This window comes from Protomyctophum parallelum (assembly GCF_964188405.1).
Source record: "Protomyctophum parallelum genome assembly, chromosome: 1".
Taxonomy (NCBI): domain Eukaryota; kingdom Metazoa; phylum Chordata; class Actinopteri; order Myctophiformes; family Myctophidae; genus Protomyctophum; species Protomyctophum parallelum.
Genome location: NC_139697.1, coordinates 32,381,609 through 32,403,995, shown reverse-complemented (window position 1 = coordinate 32,403,995; position 22,387 = coordinate 32,381,609). Strand labels below are relative to the sequence as shown.

The following is a 22,387-nucleotide window of genomic DNA, read 5'->3' as shown; positions in this document are numbered from 1 at the left end:
CTCCCTGCTGTCAGCTATCACAGGGGTTCTCAACATTTTTGGCTGGGGACCCCGGGAAATGCTTTGGTCATGTCTCATGACCCCCCACCCCGCCCCCCTCCACACCCCAAAATACACGACAGGTTCGAGAGAACACAGTGTATGAGAATGGTATCATCAGTCATGTACACAGCAGTGTTGATTTCGTCGACTAAAACTAAGACGAAACATGTTCGTCGACTACCTTTTACCACTAATGAAAACTAAATGGAAACTAAATAAAAACTAAACTATGATGACTAAAACTAACTCTAAATATATTGACAATTTCGTCAACAAATAAAACGACTAAAATGTTAAGAAGGGACTAGAGGACAAGAAATCCAGCATAAGTCATTTTACACTTGGTTGCATGCTGAAAATAGCCAATCTACAAGCTCACAACACGTCACACTGCGACGCGGTGTGAGCTTGTAGATCGGCTATTTTCAGCAAATGTAAAAACAGTCATTACGACGGCATCAAGGTCCGCCAAAACTAGACTAACACCAAGACATTCCAGGTAACTAAAACGAAATGAATACTATTCAAGAGACTATGACTCAAATCTAAATTTGCTACCAAAAACAACACTGGTACACAGGCATATTTGAAAGAGAACCAATGCTGTAAGATATTCAAGCTGCCAGTCTGTTATGAATGGATACTAGATATGGGCACAATAGTGTATGCAAGACTGATTTGTGTGTTAGACTGCAGGCACTGAGTCGCGTTTTGGATAACTCTGATGATGAGGAAGAGTCGCTGTTTATATGTTTGCAATGCATTCATGACAGATGGATTCATACTCACACTTTCATTTGACATGTCCCTGCGAGACATAATGCATCACTGCGTGATTAAACTTGACAGGTTCTAACCTACAAAATAATGTTGCATAAAAGAAAAACAACACAGTGATTGTCAACACCACTTGATTGGCCAAGTGGTAAATTAGAATGATGAGGAGATGATGAGAGTGCTCACCGCATGTAACTGACCCAAATAGGCAGTTGATTTGGTAATTAAACATGAAGCCCTAATTTTCACTAACAATAAGCAACAACATTATCTCTTTCCGACTGTTTACATTCTTGTTTGCATAATGAAAACGCCTATTTTGTTACAATATTTTGTTTAGTGTGGACTATGCCAGTGCAATTAAGATTAATAGTATATGGTGCAACCAAATGTGCAGTTTAACTATGAAACTAACAGGACCACTGTCTTTTTTTTTTGCATTTAAATATTTGTCGCTTGCTTTCCTTATTGTTCACATCACATCTGCATCTTCCAGCCTATACAATATTGACACACCCTGTGGTCCCCAGTTCAGGGAAGAACAACCAAGAATTTCAGAATAAATCTGTGCATCTTTGTGGATGCGCGTACGCCATACGTCATTGCCTTTGTAGTCCATGTCAGCCAATGAGACTATGACCATAAATTATGGCACTGGTTCGAAATGTGTGGTCCCTGGTCGACCACCAGGGATCCAAATGGACCACTAATCGCTATGGTACATAACTCAAGAGTGTACAACTAAGAAAAGGAGGTTAACGTGGGTTGCAGTCGCTGTACCTCACTGTTGAGAGGAAAAGAGAGCCGAGCCAGAAGGCAAAGCTCTACCGTTCCTACTCTCACCTATGGTCATGAAGTGTGGGTCATGATCGAAAGAATAAGGTTGTGAATACAAGCAGCCAAAATTAGTTTTCTTCGACGGGTGGCTGGCATCTCCCTTAGAGATAGGGTGAGAAGTTCAGTCACATGAGAGAGACTCGCAGTAGAGTCGCTGCTTCTTCGCTTGGAAAGGAGCCAGCTTAGGTGGTTCGGGCATCTGGTTAGCATGCCTCTCGGGCATCTCCCTAGGGAGGTCCTCGAGGCACGTCCCATTGGGAGGAGACCCCCGGTCAGACCAAGGCGCAGATGGAGGGATCAACTCGACCCACTGGCCTTGGAACGCCTCGGGATGCCCCAGGAGGAAGTTACTAATGTTGCTCTGGAAAGGGATGTCTGGAGTTCTCTGGTGGAGCTGTTACCCCCACGACCAGACTACAGATGAGAGGTTGAGGATGGATGGATGTTAACGTGGGCTGGTTTTGGGGTTGCATCCAATAACACTATACGTGTTAAGCCTAATTTATGCTTATATAACGTATGAAAATAGCGTACCTACTCATATCCGCAACATCATGGGCTTGTAGGCCTGCCATTGTTGATGTACAACACTGTCATGCGACGAACTATGACGGGCTGTGCATACCAATTAGAATATGTGTCAGGCCATATGTCTGGCCATGTGCCTGAGGGAGGGATATATCTAGCTGTGGATATAAGTCACTGGAGCAAATCTTTACTCTGCACAAAACCACACACACACACACACACACACACACACACACACACACACACACACACACACACACACACACACACACACACTACAGTATTAAAGGACAACTTCACCCACTCTCAATGTTTCTTCCTATAATAATCATATAATATGGTGCCATTTATGTCTACTCAAAATGTTTGGCTTTCCACACTAATAGAAACGGCAGGCTTTCTATTACTGGAAAGTTAGCATGCTACAAATGAAAGCCATTGTTCTCACATCTCCTATGAGAGACAGAACAAGTAAAAAAATCATTACACTGCAGTATTGATACTTTTACTAAAGTACAACATGTAAGTAATTTTCCCATCACTGTGCGCGAGCATGTGATTGTGTTAATATGGTTTTGTTTGAATTAGGCTTTAAGTGTCATCGTCAAATCCAGCCAATGTTTTGTTGATCTAAGAAGTCAATACCAAACCGGAAGATTACCATGGGCATCAACATATACGTTATGCACAAGCAAACAAACAAGGCCAGCTCATGAATTGAAATATTAGTTCTATTCTGGCAGCTCAAATGTAAAATATTCATCTCATGCATTCTGGAAAAAAACTCAGTGAAACATATGCATTTTGAATCCTTTCTGATCCTATGGCTGCTCAATCACCATTACAAAATGAATGAGCAATGAGCTTACAAGGAACGTCATGTCAGCCTATGGATAATTGTATATGCAGGGATCAAATACGCATTCATACAAGATTGTACACGGTGAAATTGAGTGTAACACTTTTTTTACCCGGGGATTTCTTCATAGTAAAGGTGCTATAGTGCAAATTTTACTCTGAACTGCCTTCCATTACCCCCCAAAACCGGGAGGCATAATTTTCCCTTAGTACCTCACACTACCTCGTCTTAAGTCTCTCTAGAAGCGTAAATATTCCAAACGAGGTGCTTGCTGAAGTCAGAAATGACCACAGAACATCAGCGTTATGATCAAAACCATGGAGAGTGCTGTAGATTTAGAGTTATGAGCAACTTTTGTCGGCCCGTGAACAAGGAAGTGAACAGCAGTGGTCTAGGATCGCTGAAGAAGGAAAGGCAAAATGGTTTATCAATAAAAAGGACCTAAAGACACTTATAAACATTCAAGGCACCCTGTGGTTTTGATTCTAAAGATGCGTATACACGTCATCAGCATAATTCGTGTTAATTTAACTCTGAGTGTGTAAAGAGTGTCCCCTGATGGCCATATATGGAGCTGACCTGTTCTAGCATTCCTTATGTTGGCTGGCACACCCTAAATCATCATATATACAGTTAATACGTGTGTTTGTGTGTGTGTGTGTGTGTGTGTGTGTGTGTGTGTTAGGTTGCGCACAGGTGGTGAAAAACAACCATGCTGTTTTCGTGCTCAGACCCAGGCACCCACCCAGCCACACACATACAGTACGTAGCTCCGTAAGGGAGTGGTTGCACCACTCAAAAATAAGCTTAAAAATATATATATTCTTTTTAACCTTTGGAGCCTGATCCAGTGTAGGATTTAGTGTTTTAAATGTCTGAAAACAGGGCTAGAAGACCTAAATGTAGTGGTTCACGAGGTATCACTATAGCATTATAGTATAGATTTCCATATGAGTTCAAGGATCAATAGATCTTTTTTTGTGTGCAGACGCCCACTGTCTTGGATAATCTTCTTTTGCTGGAACCGGTGTCATGTGAGGTTGCCACGCAATGCTTCTCCCTCTCGCTCTGTGTCTGCATGTGCGAGGATGCTTTGACACTGACCTCACCACCCTCTGCTCTCTGGCGTGGCCGCGGGCTAATTTATAAGCCTCTTTACTGGGATTATCTTTCTTCCTGGTGTGCTCACTTGCTAGCAGACAGGAAAAGCAGAGATACACGGGTTTCCGCCATGGCCATAAATGGCCCTCCATCCTGGCTGCCCGTGCTATGACACAAGACATTCTGCACAATTTTGGAATGGCGGCATGGTGGCTCAGCAGGTTAGTGCACAGACCACGCTCCTTGTGAGAGCCATGTATGCAGGTTCAAATCTGACCCCCGTCTCGGATCGCATGTCTCTCCCCTCTCTCTGATCTTAATGTCCTGTCTCTCTAGACCAGTGGTTCCCAAACACTGGGCCGGGACCTATTTGTGGGTCGCGGACACATTTTTATGGGTCCCTTAATTTTTGGTTTCCTATAAAATAAAATAGTTATTTTTAAAATATTTTCAAAAAGCATTTCTAAAAAAGCAAAGTTTTCCATGAATTTAAACCAAATTCAATGATCTTTTCAGTAATTTCATGGAGAAATAAAAGAAAAATCAAAGAAATTAGAAAACAAAATTAAGAAGTAATGAAAATAGCCGATCTACATGCTCTCAACGCGGCGTGAAGCAACGCATTGTGTGCTTGTAGATCTGCTATTTTCACTAGTTTGGGGCCCGGGCAAACATCTAATCTCTCTTTCGGTTCTCCGCCTGAAAAGTCGGGGCTAAAGGTTGATTTTAACAATAGATGGCTATTAAAAAACGTATATGTCAACCGCAGACAATCTGTTAATTATAATTGTCAGAGATTGTCACAAATAAATGAATAAATAGCATAGCTGAACATAAGGGCTTCAGTGTTAAAAGACAAAACAAACATGCAACGAGATTTAGATGAGATGGCCGCCATTGCGAGTGCTTTGTCAATCACATGAAAAACGGAAACTGAGAATCCTTCTTCCCGTTTGGTGACGATAGGAAATGCCAGCCACATAATTGTTTGGAGATGTTGTTTATCTCACCAAAAGCATGCTGCCAGTGCACAGGGGATCAAAGTACAACATCATGGCCATGGGACCAAAATAACAATGGGGCTGAGTGGGGTTAATAGACTAACACAGTGCCTCGTCAGCCTACTTCCAGCAGCATGAGGAAAGGGGATAACGTCAACAAGAGGAGAGGGACAAATACTGTGTTCAGATTTATAATATAATTTATGTTGCTTATATGACGTCCCGTCAGCTAACAAAAACACGAAACAATGAGGTTCAACTGTTACTCACCTACGGCCAATTCACCTCAGGTTAAATTCAGCAAGTAATTGGCACCGTATTCCAGTAGTCGGCAGAGAGGATGTCTTTCATTTCACTACCTCTCATCACAACTTATCACCAAAAACAAAGAGAGAACCTAGTGACTACACTCAGTCTTCAAATCTAAGTGCTATAGGCAGACAGTTCCTTTCCTCTTCCCCGGCCACATGATGCACTCATTCATAACGGCAGGTAAGGCAAAGCGAGTCTTGCCTCAAAAACAAACCGCTCTAACCTACTTCAAATTAAGTCCTGAGCACGGCGAGACAAGTCACATTTCGTCCGAGGTGTCAGCAGTCCAACATCCTCCACATAGTCCAATCAGTGGAAAGAGGGAGCATCTGAAGTTCACCCTCCTGCCTTTTTATCTCAAAGAACTCGTCTTTACACAGGGCGTAGTGCGACAAAGGCTAAGGCCTGCCGTTTCCAGTCGAGGTACAAGTGTGACAGAAGCTGACCCGCTCCTCACCGCTCACAGCCTGCGCAGAGAGCAGCAGGGGGGGAATAAGCCACGGGTCTGTCTGCGTCTGATGTGCCCCCGCGGATGAAGAGCCCTGATAAGCCCTGCTGACCGACTCCCTCACGCTGCACTGACTCGCGCTTTGACACTGCCCTGATCCCTTCTGCTCTGTCATATGGAAAAGTGGAGCAAGCCCTACACCGCCCCCTCGTCCTTCCCCTCCACTTCATCTCCCCTATCATCTCTCCTCCTGTCTCCCTTGGGCTCGCTGTGTTTGTGTGTACGTCACTGGCAGTACACTGATATGGGAAACACAATATAGCAAGGGAAACAAACAAACAAAAAAAGACCAAACAAGCACAGAAGGCAAGGAATTGGAAAAAGTGGAAAGTTGGACATTGAGGTGATGCGAATGATCTGTGACAGGCAAGAACAAAAAGGTGTTTTAGCACAACGTGCTTTCGTACACATGCTCACACATTTAAAGGACCACTTCACCACTTTTCAACATCACTTCATATAATTGGTCCTCAATAATGTTCATGATAAAACACCACCATTTTTTCCTACTCAGTCTGTGTCTCATAGGAGGGCTTTGGGCAGTTCGGACACCCGTCCACCAGTGACATCATCTTTAGGCAGATTTTCTTTAAACAATTGTTTTAAAATATATTTAGATTTGTATTATCGTGAGAACGATGGCTTCAACTTTTCAGGAGAATAAATCCTGCCGTTTCTATTAGCTTGGATTCACCATCGATGATGTGGTGGACGGGTTTCTGAACTGCCCACAGCCTTCCTATGAGACACAGACTGAGTAGGAAAAAATGGTGGTGTTTTATCATGAACATTATTGAGGACCAATTATATGAAGAGATGTTGAAAAGTGGTGAAGTGGTCCTTTAATAAAACGTGGTCAATGTGTAATTAGCATTTTCTTGTGTTCCAATTCAACCACCATCACTGCTGATTAGAGTATCCCATTGAGGTTAAGCGATACTGTGCGTCTAATATGCTTTTAGCCATTTCAAAGACGTAAACACATTAGAAAAGCTAATTTGAGTTTGAGGTAACTGCTCTGTCCCTGGCAGACATAATTGCACGATCTGCAATTATGCCATTATAATCATTGTTATGATCACTGTAAATTGAATTGAAGATGAACACACAGCAAACGTGGCATGGCATGATGGCAGGGCTAAAAATAAAGTCAAATCCCAGTGTTAACCTAAAAATAAACAGTCAAATCCCAGTGTTAACCTATAACCCCAACAAGTGTACAAATGTGACCAAGAGCAGGCGTTTGGTATTGCTTGTTAGACAATTGTATTGCTCATTTACAGTATAGGCCAATATTTTAACAAGTAAGCTAGCTACTTTTCTTTTTTTTAAACACACTTTTTGCTTACTAACTCCTACAATTTGTACAACCAAAACTCACACAATTTGGTACACATTGGTCCTGATTCTTCAACGCGTTTCCGCTGATATAATGACGTGACGCTACCGGAAAGGCATTTACGTGGATTTCCCACATTAATTTGGAATTCATGGAAATGGCCGTGAACTTGACGCTCACGTAGGTTTGTCGGAAACTCCGCCAAATCCTACGGGACCTCTTTAGGTGGCGGAGAAATCTACGCAAGCATACACTTGCGTATAGATTTATTCAGAAGGCTTTAGTCTTCATGCTGAATCAATAAATTGTTCCCAAATCTCAGATAAAATATGTAGGCATGTGTCCCCAACATATTGGTCGATCAGCACAAAAAATGATAGCCTTATATATATATATATATATATATATATATATATATATATATATATAAAAGCAGAGTGCACTTGTATGCCTAAATGCATGCATTAGGATATTTCTATCATGCGCGATTGGGGCTGCTCACTCGGCAGCCTTCTACTCGAAGTGCAACGGTTGTGAGCTTGTAGATCGGCTCTCGCGGACTCGCGCTGCATGTTAAAAAACAAACTCACAATTATAATAAGAACATAGGCTTATCTGCATTCTGCACTGTACGAATCCAACATTGTTTAGTGTAGTAATGCCTGCAGTAGGCGGCAGGCCTATTGAAATTGTTTTGTTACGGAGCTCCTTGAGTCAGTTGACTGTCGGTCGGTGTGTGTGTGTGTGTGTGTGTGTGTGTGTGTGTGCAGGGTGTCACTGTGTGTGTGTGTGTGTGTGTGTGTGGGGGGGGGGGGGGGGGGGGGGCAGACAGCAGCGTGCTGCCGATCCGATTCACATTGGAAAATGAATAGGGCTATATAGCCCTATATAAAAAATAGAAGATCACATTAGCCTAATGAATGGCATCAGCGTGTTTGAAAGCCAGCTCACCTCCACTCGCGCTTGTTCACAAACATGACGGACAGACTTTATAATAATGTATATTGATATTGATCACATGCATGGATGCCACACACAGAATAGTTTAACTCACTGGATAAACTCACTGGATTATAATTTCTTCAGACAAGAGGATCCCAGGCCTATATAGGCCTATAATTATTCACTTATGAATGTATAGGCTGTTCTTTATCAACAGTGTCGAGGGCCCATGCCCCCCTCCCTCTCTCTCTCTCTTTCTCTCTCTCTCTCTCTCTCTCTAGCTCTCTCTCAAAAGACGACTTTTGCATTGACATATATCCGATATTTTAAATATCGGATATGTTTTACCTCTGCAAAGGTGTGAGTGAGCACCCGCCTTGGTCCCGAACTTAATTAAATAAATTATAATTATATTGCTTCAGTGGAGCACGCACCGTTGTAAGCTTGGAAATCTTTTTATTTCCTTTGGTGTCCTTTGATGGATTGATGTCAGTTTGTACATATATAGTAGCCTACAGTGGTAATATACAATGGTGCAGTCTGCGGCTGCAAAGCCTTTTTTCTTTTTTTAACAGACGGATCTCAAACTGCTGTCTGCTGAGTCATGCTTGAAGCCGATACGATATGGGGCGTGGAAATATTTTTATTTCCTTTGGTGTCCTTTGATGGATTGATGTCAGTTTGTACATATATAGTAGCCTACAGTGGTAATATACAATGGTGCAGTCTGCGGCTGCAAAGCCTTTTTTCTTTTTTTAACAGACGGATCTCAAACTGCTGTCTGCTGAGTCATGCTTGAAGCCGATACGATATGGGGCGTGGATCAATGCAGATGATGTTGTCGGGTGCTTTTCCGATCACTTTGCACCCGCTTCATTCAGTATGACATACACCTGCGATACGCCTGCGAACCTGTGGTACACACCACTCTCTGAATAGCACGTCATCTCAACGTAGCTTGATCGGACGGATAAATACGATATCTGTTTCCGCCACAGTGTAACGGTGGCGTATTTCTTTTTAATGAATTAGGACCATTATCTCTTATGTCATGTGTTCAACATATATCAGTCAGATTTATCATATCCATTTGCCCAAACCGCTTTCCAAAATGAGCGGACAACCCTCTGCTGGCAGAGACCTGCGCTCAGAGAAGCACACTTTTTATCTAGGTATTGACTAGTATGTACTTAAGGCCTTTTTTTAAATGAGTTTGTAGATCTGCTACAATAGGCTATTTATTTTAAATAAACTGGATTTAAAATTGGCTGGCAATAAAATTGCTCATTCCGATGCTTAATCCCATAATTCCAGGTATATCGTCAGGTCACTTGACTGTCAACCATGGAGAAGCCGTGGTTCTTGAAATTTTTCATACAAGATTTATGTTAAAATGTTTCAAAAATATTTTTTTATTCAAGATTTTTATTATCAGATGAAGAAGGTCTATGCCCGAAAACTTGAGATTGTGTACAGTTTTGAGTGTGCAGAGGCCAAGGCTCCCTTAAATTGTTCATCTTAATTAGCCAATTTACAAGATCACACCGATCTTGGCTATTTTTAAATGGCTGATATGGTTAACATGGTTGATCTGATTTCCATGCTACATTAACAGATTTTTCCTACAGGGTCCGTGAGGTGAGGGGCTCCAGGGGGGTCCCTGGAGCCCCTGGAGCCCACTTTGAGAACCTCTGACAAAACTGATGATGGTGCCGAGGCAGGAGGTCTTTATCTAGTGATCCTCCATTATAGCTGAAGAAGACCACCAGGGATCAAACACATACATCTAAAACTATCTCCATCCATTAGGTCGGCCTCTCATGCCCATGCACTTTAACATCAGCTATACAGTTAATGCCCAGTTGCCCACTGCCTATGGATAATGCATTGCCCTTTGAGGATTATTGAATTGCTTCCCACTGTGATTAGAAATACAACGGAAATAATGAATGATGTTCAGATAAATGTTGCAGCAGTGCGATGTATATTTTATACGTTTATCCGGAGCAGGATGCAATTTGTTCTGATTGCAAAGGCGGCCTCTGCAGCAACAGAACATCTGGGAGGGTTGCTTCATACAATAAAAATGAGCTACAGTTATGTATACTGTATTAGAAGTCAGCTATACAGTTATGTATAATCTGTAGTAAAAGTACATTCAGCTCACAAATGTACACAATCAGGAATATTGTCCAAGTAACTTGTGTGCAATTGTGCATTCCCCAGACATATCAGAAACGACCCCTCCCTCCCTACCTTCAAAACCACCTGTTCAGAATAGCCTTTCCGTGCAGACTCTGATTCTTTTTATCGTTTTATGGCTTTTTTTTTCCCACTAATAGTTATTATTTTTGTTCACTCCCCTGGACTCCACACACATGTAACGTGTCTTTGAGTACAAAATAACAATATGAATTATATTCTGTGTGCAATGCATGCGTTTGTCTGTATGCGCATACTGAATTGTGTTTGTGTGCGTGACTTGTTTCCGTAGGCCTATATATGGTAAGTGTTTGTTTGGGTGTGCATATAAGTGGTGTGCGTGTGTGTGTGTGTGTGTGTGTGTGCGTGCGTGTCAGAGGGGGTCAAGCCGTCGAGCTCACACTGGGGCAGCATAGAGGGTCATAACAGAGAGATGCCAGAGGCAAGGTCATGGAGCACTCAGCAAAGACATGCTGAAAATCCATCACCATTTCCCCTGGTAGGGGCAGAGCGATGGAGATGGGGTGTTGGGGGGGGGGGGGGGGGGGGGGGGAGAGAGAGAGAGAGAGAGAGAGAGAGAGAGAGAGAGAGACAGAGAGAGAGTTTGGATAAGGCAAACTGTGCAATGTGTTCCAGTCAAACCTTCTACTCTCGAGTTTCCATCCAACTGTTTCTGTGTGAGTTATTATCACACTGAATGGAAATGGCAAATTAGGGTACAGTTTCATTATCACAAAGGAGCTTTTCACTTGTCGAATTGAAAACAGTTTTTTCTGTGCATGGATAAATTATACAATAAATAGCAGAGGAAACACATTTGTCGAATACAGCAGCAGCTGTCATCTTGCCTAATAGTAATAATTTTTCACAAGGCAGTTTATTTACCCATTTGTTTCCTTCAGTCCAGCCAGTGGAAAAACATTGCATTTGTTTTTCGCGATATATAAAAAGGTCACAGAAAATTGTCTTGACAGTGGAAAGATTACTATTGACCATGTCAATAGGAGGCATTATGTAAAGTTAAAAGTATAGCATTTAGATTTGAGCAGGCTTTTCCCTGAGTGTACTCTTGTAGATAAGTGGTTTGCAAACTTTTTGTGCCAAGGGCACACCAATGGGGAAGTCAAGGTGGAGGAAGTGTATAGCCAAAGTAACAAATCTACAAGCTCACAATGTGTCACATTGTGATGCGTTATTAGCTTGTAGATCAGCTATTTTCTATATATATTTTTTATTTTGTGAAATGAAACCATACGCTTTATGAAGGAAGCATGAGTTCAAGTCCGTTGCTCTCCCCATTTCCCCCATATATGGAGACTAGGTTGGCGGAGGGTGTGTAGAGCCCAGAATCACATTAGATAAATGACACAGGGGTGAAAATGGGTTACAAAATCGTGGGATAAAAATTATATATAAAGAAAAAACGCTTTAATGATATGCATAAAGAAAACCAGTTTGAAAGAAGAAAAATCACACCCGTGTGAAGTGAGGGGTACTCTTATCATCATACGTCATCATACATCATCTCATTCTGGCCAATCACAATTTGCGTCGTTACTTTTGTCTTCAATGTTTGTGTTCACTTTTGTCTTTAATGTTTATGTTTACACAAACAAGAACAGCTGGATGGGAACCGTGAGGTTACCAGTTCAATCCCGGGCTCCCCCAGAGATAGTGTTGATGTGTCCTTGAGCAAGACGCTGAACCCCTAATTGTTCCCGATGTGCAGGTTGGTGCCTTGCATGGTTTCCTCCGCCATCGGTGTGTGAATGTGTGAATGTAATGCACAATCTATGTAAAGCGCCTTGAATAAAGGCGCTATATAAATGCATAATTTACCATTCACATTGACTATATGAAAGGGACTATCCTAGATTCAATATAGCCTACACTCAAGTTCTCAACCTATAATCTGGGACTCAAGCAGAACCTTGTCAGTTGACTGAACTGTCTAGATACAGTCCAATACAGATTCTAAGGGACTCCTTCCTTAGACATAAGAGATTCTCCTGTCGACACAGATACCGCCTGGATCTTGGCGACACCCTCTGAATTGGGAAATGATAAAAAGCAATGTTTCGTGATAAGTGGATGTAAGTGGAAATGTAATAGGCCTATACCCTCTCTCTGCTGACAGAATACATTGCCAATTCACTGCTGAACTTGAACCTTGTTGTGTTGGCTCTAGGCGAGTAACGGTTGAACCGTTCATCTACAACTACAACTGATATCTGCCAGTATGATAAGCATTCTATATTGTATATTGCAATACTGTAAGCATGATGGTATATACAGTATAGGTTGTACTGTACATTATATATTTTTTGTGATGGAATAATATACAACTCAGTCAGACCAAGTGCCGATGGCTAGGACCAGACTCTACAGTAGGTCCATTTGTTTTATTTTATTATAATATTATTCGTATACTCTTACCTACCCTGTGTTTCACACTTACTGCCGTTGCTGCCAACACCTGCATTTCCCCACAGAGGTCAATAAAGGTTTATCTTGTCTTCTGTAGCCTAATCGTTTCGTCATCGTTTAATTGACACAACATTGTAAATGCAGCATAGTAGTAAATGTGCCATGTTGAACACAGTACATTATCCGCAAGCTGTAAAATACGTAGATGTTGACACATTTATTTGCCTTTGTTAACCAAGTCTCTTGAGTTTCTGACTTGCGTAAAACTTTTTTATTATACGCTAAACTTAACTGCTGTCGGGGGAAGTGAATGGAAAGCGTTTGAGAGTAGACAGAGGAGTGAGACGGGGAGACAGTGAGGGAAGATGGGTGGGCAGATGGCACAGACATATGGGCCAGTTAGGGGCAAAATAAATAAATAAACACGCACACATAAACACTGGGATGTCGTGTGAGGTCGGGAGTTTTTATCTTGGAGCTTTTGAGGCGTGGGTGCCGTAAAGGAAGACAGAGGATTGAAATTCAGGGTGTCCTTACTTCTCACAGGTCAACTTCATTAATCCAGACGGGAAATAAAGAAAACCAAAACTGCATGAACAATCTGGGTTTGTTGTCTTAGTAACATAACAAAAGCTCTGTTTCTCTCGTCTCTGCACATCTCAGCCATTAGCTGTTTGTCTGTTCTCATAAACTTGTGAACCGCCATCAATCGCAGCCGAAATACTAATCAAAATTCACATCTAGCCAAAGTTCTCGTCGAAATACCCGGATGTGAACTTGGTCTGCCAACCACTTTATAGAGAAAGCATCAGGGGCGATGTGTGAACTTTGGACAGCAAAATACCCTAGAATGAATTTTGCACCAACCACAGCAGCAAAAATGTATCAAGATATGGAGCCAACTTGAAAATATGCCAAGATGTTTTTGGGAAACCTTCCGCTAGCCAGCATGCTTTGCCGGAGGGCGGTCAGCGCTCATGTTACTCCACAAAGATCAGCCGTGAATATAGATCCGTCTGACACATAGAAAGAATTCCTAACAACAACAACACAGTTACACAGTCGAGGTTGGTACTGCAATATCATAAATAAATTCCTCACAAAAACAATTACAGGTAGACTGGTACTGTGCCTGAAGAAATAGACTGTAGTGTAGTGTGCTTGCTCACGTCATCCGTTGACTTTCAGTATAAAATCTTAAAGTTTTAAAAAGCTTAGCATTTTGAATAATGGTTCTAAACGTCCCTGTTAATATTCCTGAAGACGCCAACCCTATTAAAGTTTGAATACTGGAAAATAATACATATTTAATGTAGGCCTACTGTATAGTGGATACATCATGAGTGAGCGAGCCCACTAATAAATATATTTTAAACAGATTTCCACTTCTCATCATTACCCATTGTCAGAGAAGTTGATCTATGATCTATGATGAGATGACAGTACTACGATGGCAGTAGCATGACGTTAGCACAGCACTGTCTGCCTACTGTATATAGACATCTGTGTTATCAGCTTGTATAGATCCTCAGTACCTGATGTCAGAGTATGCAATATCCCGGCCATGCAATGCATTATAATACATAATACATTATGAAATAAATGCTTAAACATTTAGCTAGGTGTAATGTTAGAGACCACAGCAGTGAACCTTTCAAGCCCGTTTTCTCAACTCGCTGTTTTCTGCAAGACATTACTCTATAAGCCATCTCCAAAAAATGGTGGGTCCAACTGAACAACCAATATGTCAATTTGAAGCTATGATTCCCTGCTTTCACATGACATTAAAAAACGAAAACATCCAATGGCAGTCCCACAATCAAATTTAGTGACATTTTATCTTTGACAAAATAGGGACGGCAGGTGGATTTCTCCCCCTTTTCAATTGTGAAACTGTGAAAATCACTTGGTGGTGAGGAGTTCAATGTCTGAAGATTACCATCTATACACTGTATATCCTCACCTCCACCTCCTATCTGTCTGGCTCCCCACCTCAAAGCCCACGGCTCAGTCAGACTGACAGCCATGTTGAGATAGGTGAGATCCCCCAGCAAACAAACGGCTGCTTTGTACAACATGTTCTTTTCCAGTATGTCTGTGTGCTTCCACCCTGCTCCAGTCAAAATCTACTGTGTGCAACACCATCGCCTCCACCATACTATGGTGCAAACATTGCACGTGTGTGCGTGTCACCCACAACAGTGAGTGTGCCTGCAAACGTGGCTTGCTGCTGGTTGTTGTTACCCAATTCCTGGCAACAACATTTGGACGTGGTCCATATAGTGCTTCTTGTTTGACAGTTCTTGGGTGATAGACATCACCCCCCTATCTCACTACTTTATATTCCGCTTGGCTCTCCGCCGTTGTAATGTTTGGAAATTTAATTTGATTGCTGTAGTAATCTGCTGGCAAGCTAATTGACTTTGCCAAGCTTTTCTTTGCTTGATGGAAAGGTTTAGTTTGATAAGTTACAATCTCGTATGCTCTTTCCCAATGCAAACCTGCACTCATTACTAGCTTGGGCCACAGGGGACTTATCTGCTGTATTTAAATGAACGGACTAGCGAGCCCTCGGCATGGAAAGCCGAGGAGAACCAAGCGAGCGCATTTCTCTATCAGTCCTTCTTTATGACCAATAGAATTAAAATGGGTATTGGTATCTGGTATTCAAATGCAGTAGTAGGGGATTATGGACTTGGAAGGAAAGTTGGAGATAATCGCCTAGTTCACCGACTTTTAAGCCCAGAAGTTGAATTGGACATCACTGTGCTATCGACAAAACGTCTGATCAGTATGTGGGTTAATGGCTATACCACCACCGCGGGGCTAATCCGCTGAGCATTGTTTTAAACGTATCTATCACACAGTTGATGGTCCACTATAAGTCAGGAATATCAATGAGTCTGGCCTACATATATAGACTAATGGGAGGACGGCCATTGGGTAGACGGCGAGGCATTAGGCTGCAAAATGCACAAGCACTTAGCGATGCGTTAACACAACACAGGATGTGCAAACGGAAATGGTCTGACTCCGTAAAGTGAAGCAGGAAAAAACAGAAAAAAAACAGGGGAAAAAAGGAATATGCTTCTCTGCTCCTGAGTGCTTAATTAAGAAACAGTGAGAGAAGAGCATTTGTTATCAATGAGTAATTAAATTAACACTGAGACGAGGCGCTTCATTAGTTAGTTTTCAGTTCATAAATTCAACAAATAAGGTAGGCTACTTCCTGTCCACGAGCACACAGATTCAAAACACAAGAAATATATATACGTGCACACAGTCAACACATGCATGGCCAACAATAAGTCTCACTTTTGAGCGCCCTCGCACGCACGCACGCACGCACGCACGCACGCGTTTCTACATGTATAAATGTGTCTATATATTATATAATCACACATAGGCTACATACACAGGCATACACACTCCGCACAACCACATGGAAGAATCATTCAAAGTGACTTACGGGTTCCCATAATCCCAGACTACACACTGAGGATCCGATGTTCCCTGCAAGATAAGGAAAGGGAAGACGAGAGAGAGAGAGAGAGAGAGAGAGAAGAGGGGAAAAGAGAAGATAAACGGTTATTGTCGGCTGAGAGGATGAGTGGGGGAGCGGGACGCTGAGGAGACAGAATAGCTCACTGCCAGAGGAGAAAGACTGATGCTGCATGGGTGACAGAGAGAGGTAAACAGACAATGAAAGAGAGCGATTGAGACAGAGGGGAGGTGTGTGGGGAGGGGGGGTGGGGGTGGGGAGAGGGATTGGAACGAGGTAAGCATGAGGAAAGAGTCATTGCCTTGCAGGTCTGAGGAGCAAACAGCGACCGCTTGAAGGGGGAGAAAGAGAAGGTGTGAGAGAAAGTATAAAGAGAGAGAGAGAGGAAAAAAAACGCTGGGAGCAAGATACTGTAAAACAAAAAAATTAACTCAAGCCACCAGCCCTAACTCTTGCCATTTACGGCTGGATATTGATAAAATTGCACTATTGTTTGTTTTTTTCTCTTTTTTTCTTTACCCATTTCCTCGATATGGATAAAGTGACCATATTATAGGGATGACTATAGGTGCTTTCAGAACATAATATTGATATCAAATCTATAATATAATTGCCTAGCTCTAACCTCTAGAGACGAGCTCACTCACTGTTAATCGAGTCAATCCTGTGCCGTTTAACTGTGGCTCAGTAATTCATCTGGTGATCACACCTCATTCACACGTAGTATAGAAGAGGGCTCACAAAGACTCAGTCAGTCAGCCGATCAGTCAGCCGATCACAGGATCAATATTGCCAGAAGACTATATTGGCCTTGTTCCACTGCTGATCAGCAGCGGTCAATTGATCCCATTCGGGAATCATGTGTGGCCTTTCTGCCTATATATATAATTGAAAAGCAACTGGATTGTGATCGATTCTGGGCAGAGGCTGCCGGGTTGAGTTTTGGGACTCCCCGTGAGATGTTAATTCCTCGTCACGAGCATTAAAACGCACCTAAATCATTGCTTTTAACCTGTCGTTCCCTTGCAGAGATCAAACTCTTAGGGCAACTGAAACAGTGAGACCAAACATGTGCTCAGCTACAGTGCCAACAAGAGAAGGTATGCCCTACAAACAATAACCTTTCCGGGGTGGTAGAGGACACATAGACAAATCAATTAGCCCCCCTTACAAGGAACTGCACTAGCAGGTGCCTTTGAAATGAATATGAATGAAGGAGCTCCCCCTCATGGTACAGGGGATTATAGCAAGTGGCTTGTCTGGGAATATAAAATAATGTGAACAGTAAATGGTTTCACCACAGCCCAAGGGAATTTTCTCAGGAAGGATACGTGCAAAAGAGCTAAATGTCTTCCGAATATCTCCATCATTTCAAATAGTCAGCGAAGGAGTAAGGACAAGGAATGATTCGCCTTCACATCTGCACTCCTGGATTTTATCCAAAACATTAAAATCCTCAGGGTTGATTTATCCATTTGTAACTGAGTGTGTACTAATGCTTCATTAAAAACCCTGATAGGGTTGCATATAAAGACCCGCCCCTGCCTGTCTGTACTAGGGATGCACCGATCCGGCTTTTTGGCATCCGATACCGATTTCGATACATGGGGGTCCAGTATCTGCCGATACAGAGTACCGATCCGATACCCCCCACAAAGAAACGTAATAACCTATTAAGCTGTATGGCTCACTGTGTGGAGTCTGGAATCATTATTTTGTGTAAGGCAACATCCAAGGCTTGACTTAAACATTACTTTCCCAACTTTGTAAAACAAAATGTAACAAACACAGATATAAATGCACTGAATTATTTATTAAATAACTGTGCAACAATTAGACCAGGTTAATGTGTGAGCAGGCTAGCCTGGCTGCATTCCACATGTTATACTGTCAATACTACACTGCTGTGTCACAGAGGAGGTAGAGTTGTTTTCATACTGTAATTACACATAATTATCGGATTGGATCGGATCGGATAATGGATCGGCCCATTTGCCACCGATACCCGATCTAGAATTTTAGCCTGGATCGGCGCCGATCTCCGATACGAGTATCGGATCGGTGCATCCCTAGTCTGTACTGTGTGCACACACTGTCCAGGGCGCTGCTGACGTGTAAAAGAAAAACATTGAGTCATGCTTAAGTTGTAAAAATAATTATGTTTGAATAATTTAATAGATGGGAGTATGGGAGCTTGCTTTTTGTAAAGGTCTTTTGGTCAGGCACAATCATCATGTGACCATTAGTTTTCAAGTTTGGTAGGATTAGTTAGTGTTTGTGTAGCATTGTCACCAGACTTTCCACCTTGGGCGACAGTCTGGACTGTCTGGTAACCACGGGGCAAAGAGACAAGGCGGGGGCGGGTCTTTACGCAACCCTATCAGGGTTTTGATAAGGACCCGTTTGGTTACATTTGCATACTCCGAGTTGAATGAACACTCAGGATTTTACTATGGTGCAGACAAAGTCACCCCGCCCTGCTGGGTCCTCAAAATCTGTGAGGAGCACTGTTGATCTCTCAGAAACGGATAGGATAAGCACAACCTTCTCTTCCGTTGCCAGTCCCAGGCCTGAAACAACCGTTTTCATCCATACTCTCATCAGACGAGAGGATCCGGTTAAAGCTCCAACACAGGCGAACAACGAGGGAGGAGAGGACAGGAGGCTGTGATGATGATGATCATGACATTTATACACCCTTGGCAGGATAATCGGGAGGCTGGTGGGCACGAGACTGATGGATGACGCCATTTTATTCCGTCGCCCACGCGCGGCGGCGCCAGGCAGGCATGGGCCAACATTAGACATTGCCGGCCTGCGAGTTAGCGGCCCCGCCTGCTATGCGGCGGAGGCTCCGTTAGCGTTCGGATCATCAATCAGGCGAGGCGCGGCGCCCAGTTCACACCGCCACATGCATGCAGCAGCGGGCTCCATCAGGAGTGACACCGCGAGCACTCCCATAGTGTCCGTCTCCTCTTTAAGCTGTGACAGCGGCACATAATGACGTTGTCTGCTCGCTCACAGAGAGCGACAGCTCCGGATATAATAACTGCACTTATGGACAGTAATAATGGGGTGTATCTTTACAGCTCGGTTATTCTCTGCCTCAAAAGAGGAGGATTGTCTGCGATGACATGTATGCTTCAAAAGGCCAGGAACATTGGAGCCATTTAGGCAAAAATGCTTAAACGCTTAAACCCTATACTTTCCACGGTCATGAAATTCCTGGCACTATTATGAAATTAGAAAAAATAAATCAATATATATATAATAAATAATTCATGTGGTTAACAGAATTTATCGGCCTTCAAAATAGGAAACATAATCATGTCAAATTACCTCATACATATGTATGGTACAGTATGTAGTGTAGGAAAACCATGATTCGTGCTGTGAAAGGCCACTTGAAGGGATATCCGTTTGGCAAATGAAATGCAGGAACATAGATGTTGCATTTTCAATGATGAAGGACTTAATTTTGAGAGTGCACAGCACAATCATTAGTGTTTAACTCAGAAAGTATTGGAACAAAACCAAATGGTTCATTTGGTTGAACGTGGTTACATTGTAATGTATTTTTGTTGTAGTTGTTCTATTTATAGTGACTCATACTGTAGGAATAGACTATGTGACAACCAGGAATAGTCTGGTGACCACCAGAGAGACAGGTGTAGAATGTAGACGGCACCCGGGAGCAGTTTGGGTTGGCGCCCCAGCCTGTGTCTTCCGTGAAGAAGAAGCCCAACAAACCCACGGTGAGGCCTTTAGGAGGGCCATTCAAGCCTCAAGCAGAGCCTGCAGCACCACCATGCAGAACCATTGCGGCTCGAGAATCCACAACTCCTGAATGACGTGCTTGGTGCTGGGAGACCGGTGCAACGCACAGGTCCAGGACCTGGTGAGAGCAGGAATGGACCTGGTGAGACGTAGGAGGGGCCCGGAGGGGACTCAACCCATAGAGCCTTCCATGTGCCAGTTCCTCTCACTCCGGCAGAGTAGATCCGGAGCATCGGATTGTGTGGCCCTGGTCTTTCCCTAATGGGACTGATCGAGGGTAGCTACTGGGACGTAAGTCGGGACTTGATCACCCCGGGACCTGAGTGAGTGGTATGATGTTGCGAGACCCGAAACCCCGATGACATTAGGATACATCACTGAGGATACGTCCCAGGTGCATCCATTCAATGTATTTTAGTTTTTTTCCTCCTGCATCAGAGACGACATTTTGTATCGCTCTTCTGAGAGGGAATCCCTGCTATTCCACCAGGGAATATTATGGGTTTTCTATGGAAGTGTAGAGAGACCGCATTCAACCACAGCACATGTGATAGTTATATTGCATTAGCATACTCAACCACAACCATAAAGAATGGTTTGAATCATGTTTTATTCATTAACCAACTACTTAGTCTCCCAGGGCTCGACACTGTAGTTGGTCCGCTCCTCTTTTTCCTCCCTCTGCAGCTGATCTACAAGCTCAAAGCTCACAGTAGATCTGCCGTTTTCGCAGAATGTTCTCCCCCCAGAATTCACGGGGGGGTTTTACCGTGTGGCTGATTATCATAAGCCGAGCCTGACACCCTAAAAGGGGAGGATGAGCGATGGCTGCAGGGAGAGCGAGAGGGCTCTAGGCATCTGGTCTGCCGGCCCGCTGTAGACAAACGCAGCTTTTCTGCTTTCCTGCTCCTTATACTCACCACTGCACACACACACGCACGCACGCATGTCTACGCACGTGCGCATGTACAGTGTACACGCGTGCATTCACACACGTGATCGATTGCTCTGTGGTGCAGTATTGCTCCCACCCGCACGCAGACAGACACTCACGCACGCACGACGCTAGCTTGAACACGTCGCCGCTGTCGGGTGGACACCTCGTATCTCCAAGTGTGTCTGTGGGGTTTTAATTAAAATTTAGCCAATGAGAGCTTGTAATTAAATAATAACCACATTGGACTGACTGTAAGACGGGGTTTTGGACATACAAGGTTTCAAACCCGACAGCTGCGAACTGTGCGTGTGCACGCGCACACCGGGGGGAGGGGGGGGGGGGGGGCTGCTATGGCCATCGGGGAGGTGTACGGCGAGCCTGGAGCAGATGTCCTCTCAGCGAGGACACGACCGAGGTACAGAGACCTCTACGCGCCCCGGCCCTCCGAGGCCCGGCCCGCCGCCGACCGCGGCAGCTGTTGCCATGGTGCTGCTTCGGCATCCGGGGCGCTCGCTCGCTTGCTCGCTCACGCCGGCCAAGGTCAGCACACCACCCCACGCACGCACGCCGCACCACCCACTACCACCACCGGGGCTGAAAACCACAAAATGACGGTCTCAGTGGTGCAAAGTAACTACGTACATTCACAGACGTGCTGTACTTCAGTGCACTTCTGAGGTATTTGTACTTTCCGGGAGTATTTCCTAATGTACAGTACTTTTACTTCCACTCCACTAAAATATCGGATACAAATGTCGTATTTTTACTACCGCTACATTTATTTGTAAACTTGAGTTACAAGTTACTTTGCAGATTTTGAATATTAATATTACAAAATGTACATTATAACCACTTCAGCCCTATACTGTATACATTTCAAAAGATTTGTCATACATTTGACAACATGAAATGGGTACTTTCCTACTTTTACTCAAGTAAATTAATTCTGGGCTTTTATTGTAGGCCTACTGTATATTATATTTCCATATTGGAGTAGGCCTATTGGCAATTTTACTTAAGTAAAACATGTGAGTAGGATTTCCACCAGGGTCTCAGCCTCGCTCTCCCACACACAGTGGGCCTGTGTTGTTGTCCCGTCAGCTTCAAGGCACGGAGATTAGCAAGACAGCTCAGCAATAATGAGAGACAGAGAGAATGAGAGACAGAGAGATAATGAGAGACATAGAGAGAATGAGAGACAGAGAGAGAATGAGAGACAGATATAGAATGAGAGACAGATGGAGAATGAGAGACAGAGAGAGAATGAGAGACAGAGAGAGAATGAGAGACAGAGAG

General features: G+C 43.4%; 1 protein-coding gene across 1 annotated transcript in view; it reads right to left on the bottom strand.

Moving 5' to 3' along the window:
* The window catches only part of adgrb2 (adhesion G protein-coupled receptor B2), a 347,282-nt gene that overhangs the window by 110,394 nt on the left and 214,501 nt on the right, over positions 1-22,387 (bottom strand). The window contains 1 exon segment of the mRNA XM_083768103.1: positions 16,345-16,388. Within this exon segment, the coding sequence (XP_083624229.1) occupies positions 16,345-16,388 (44 nt within the window).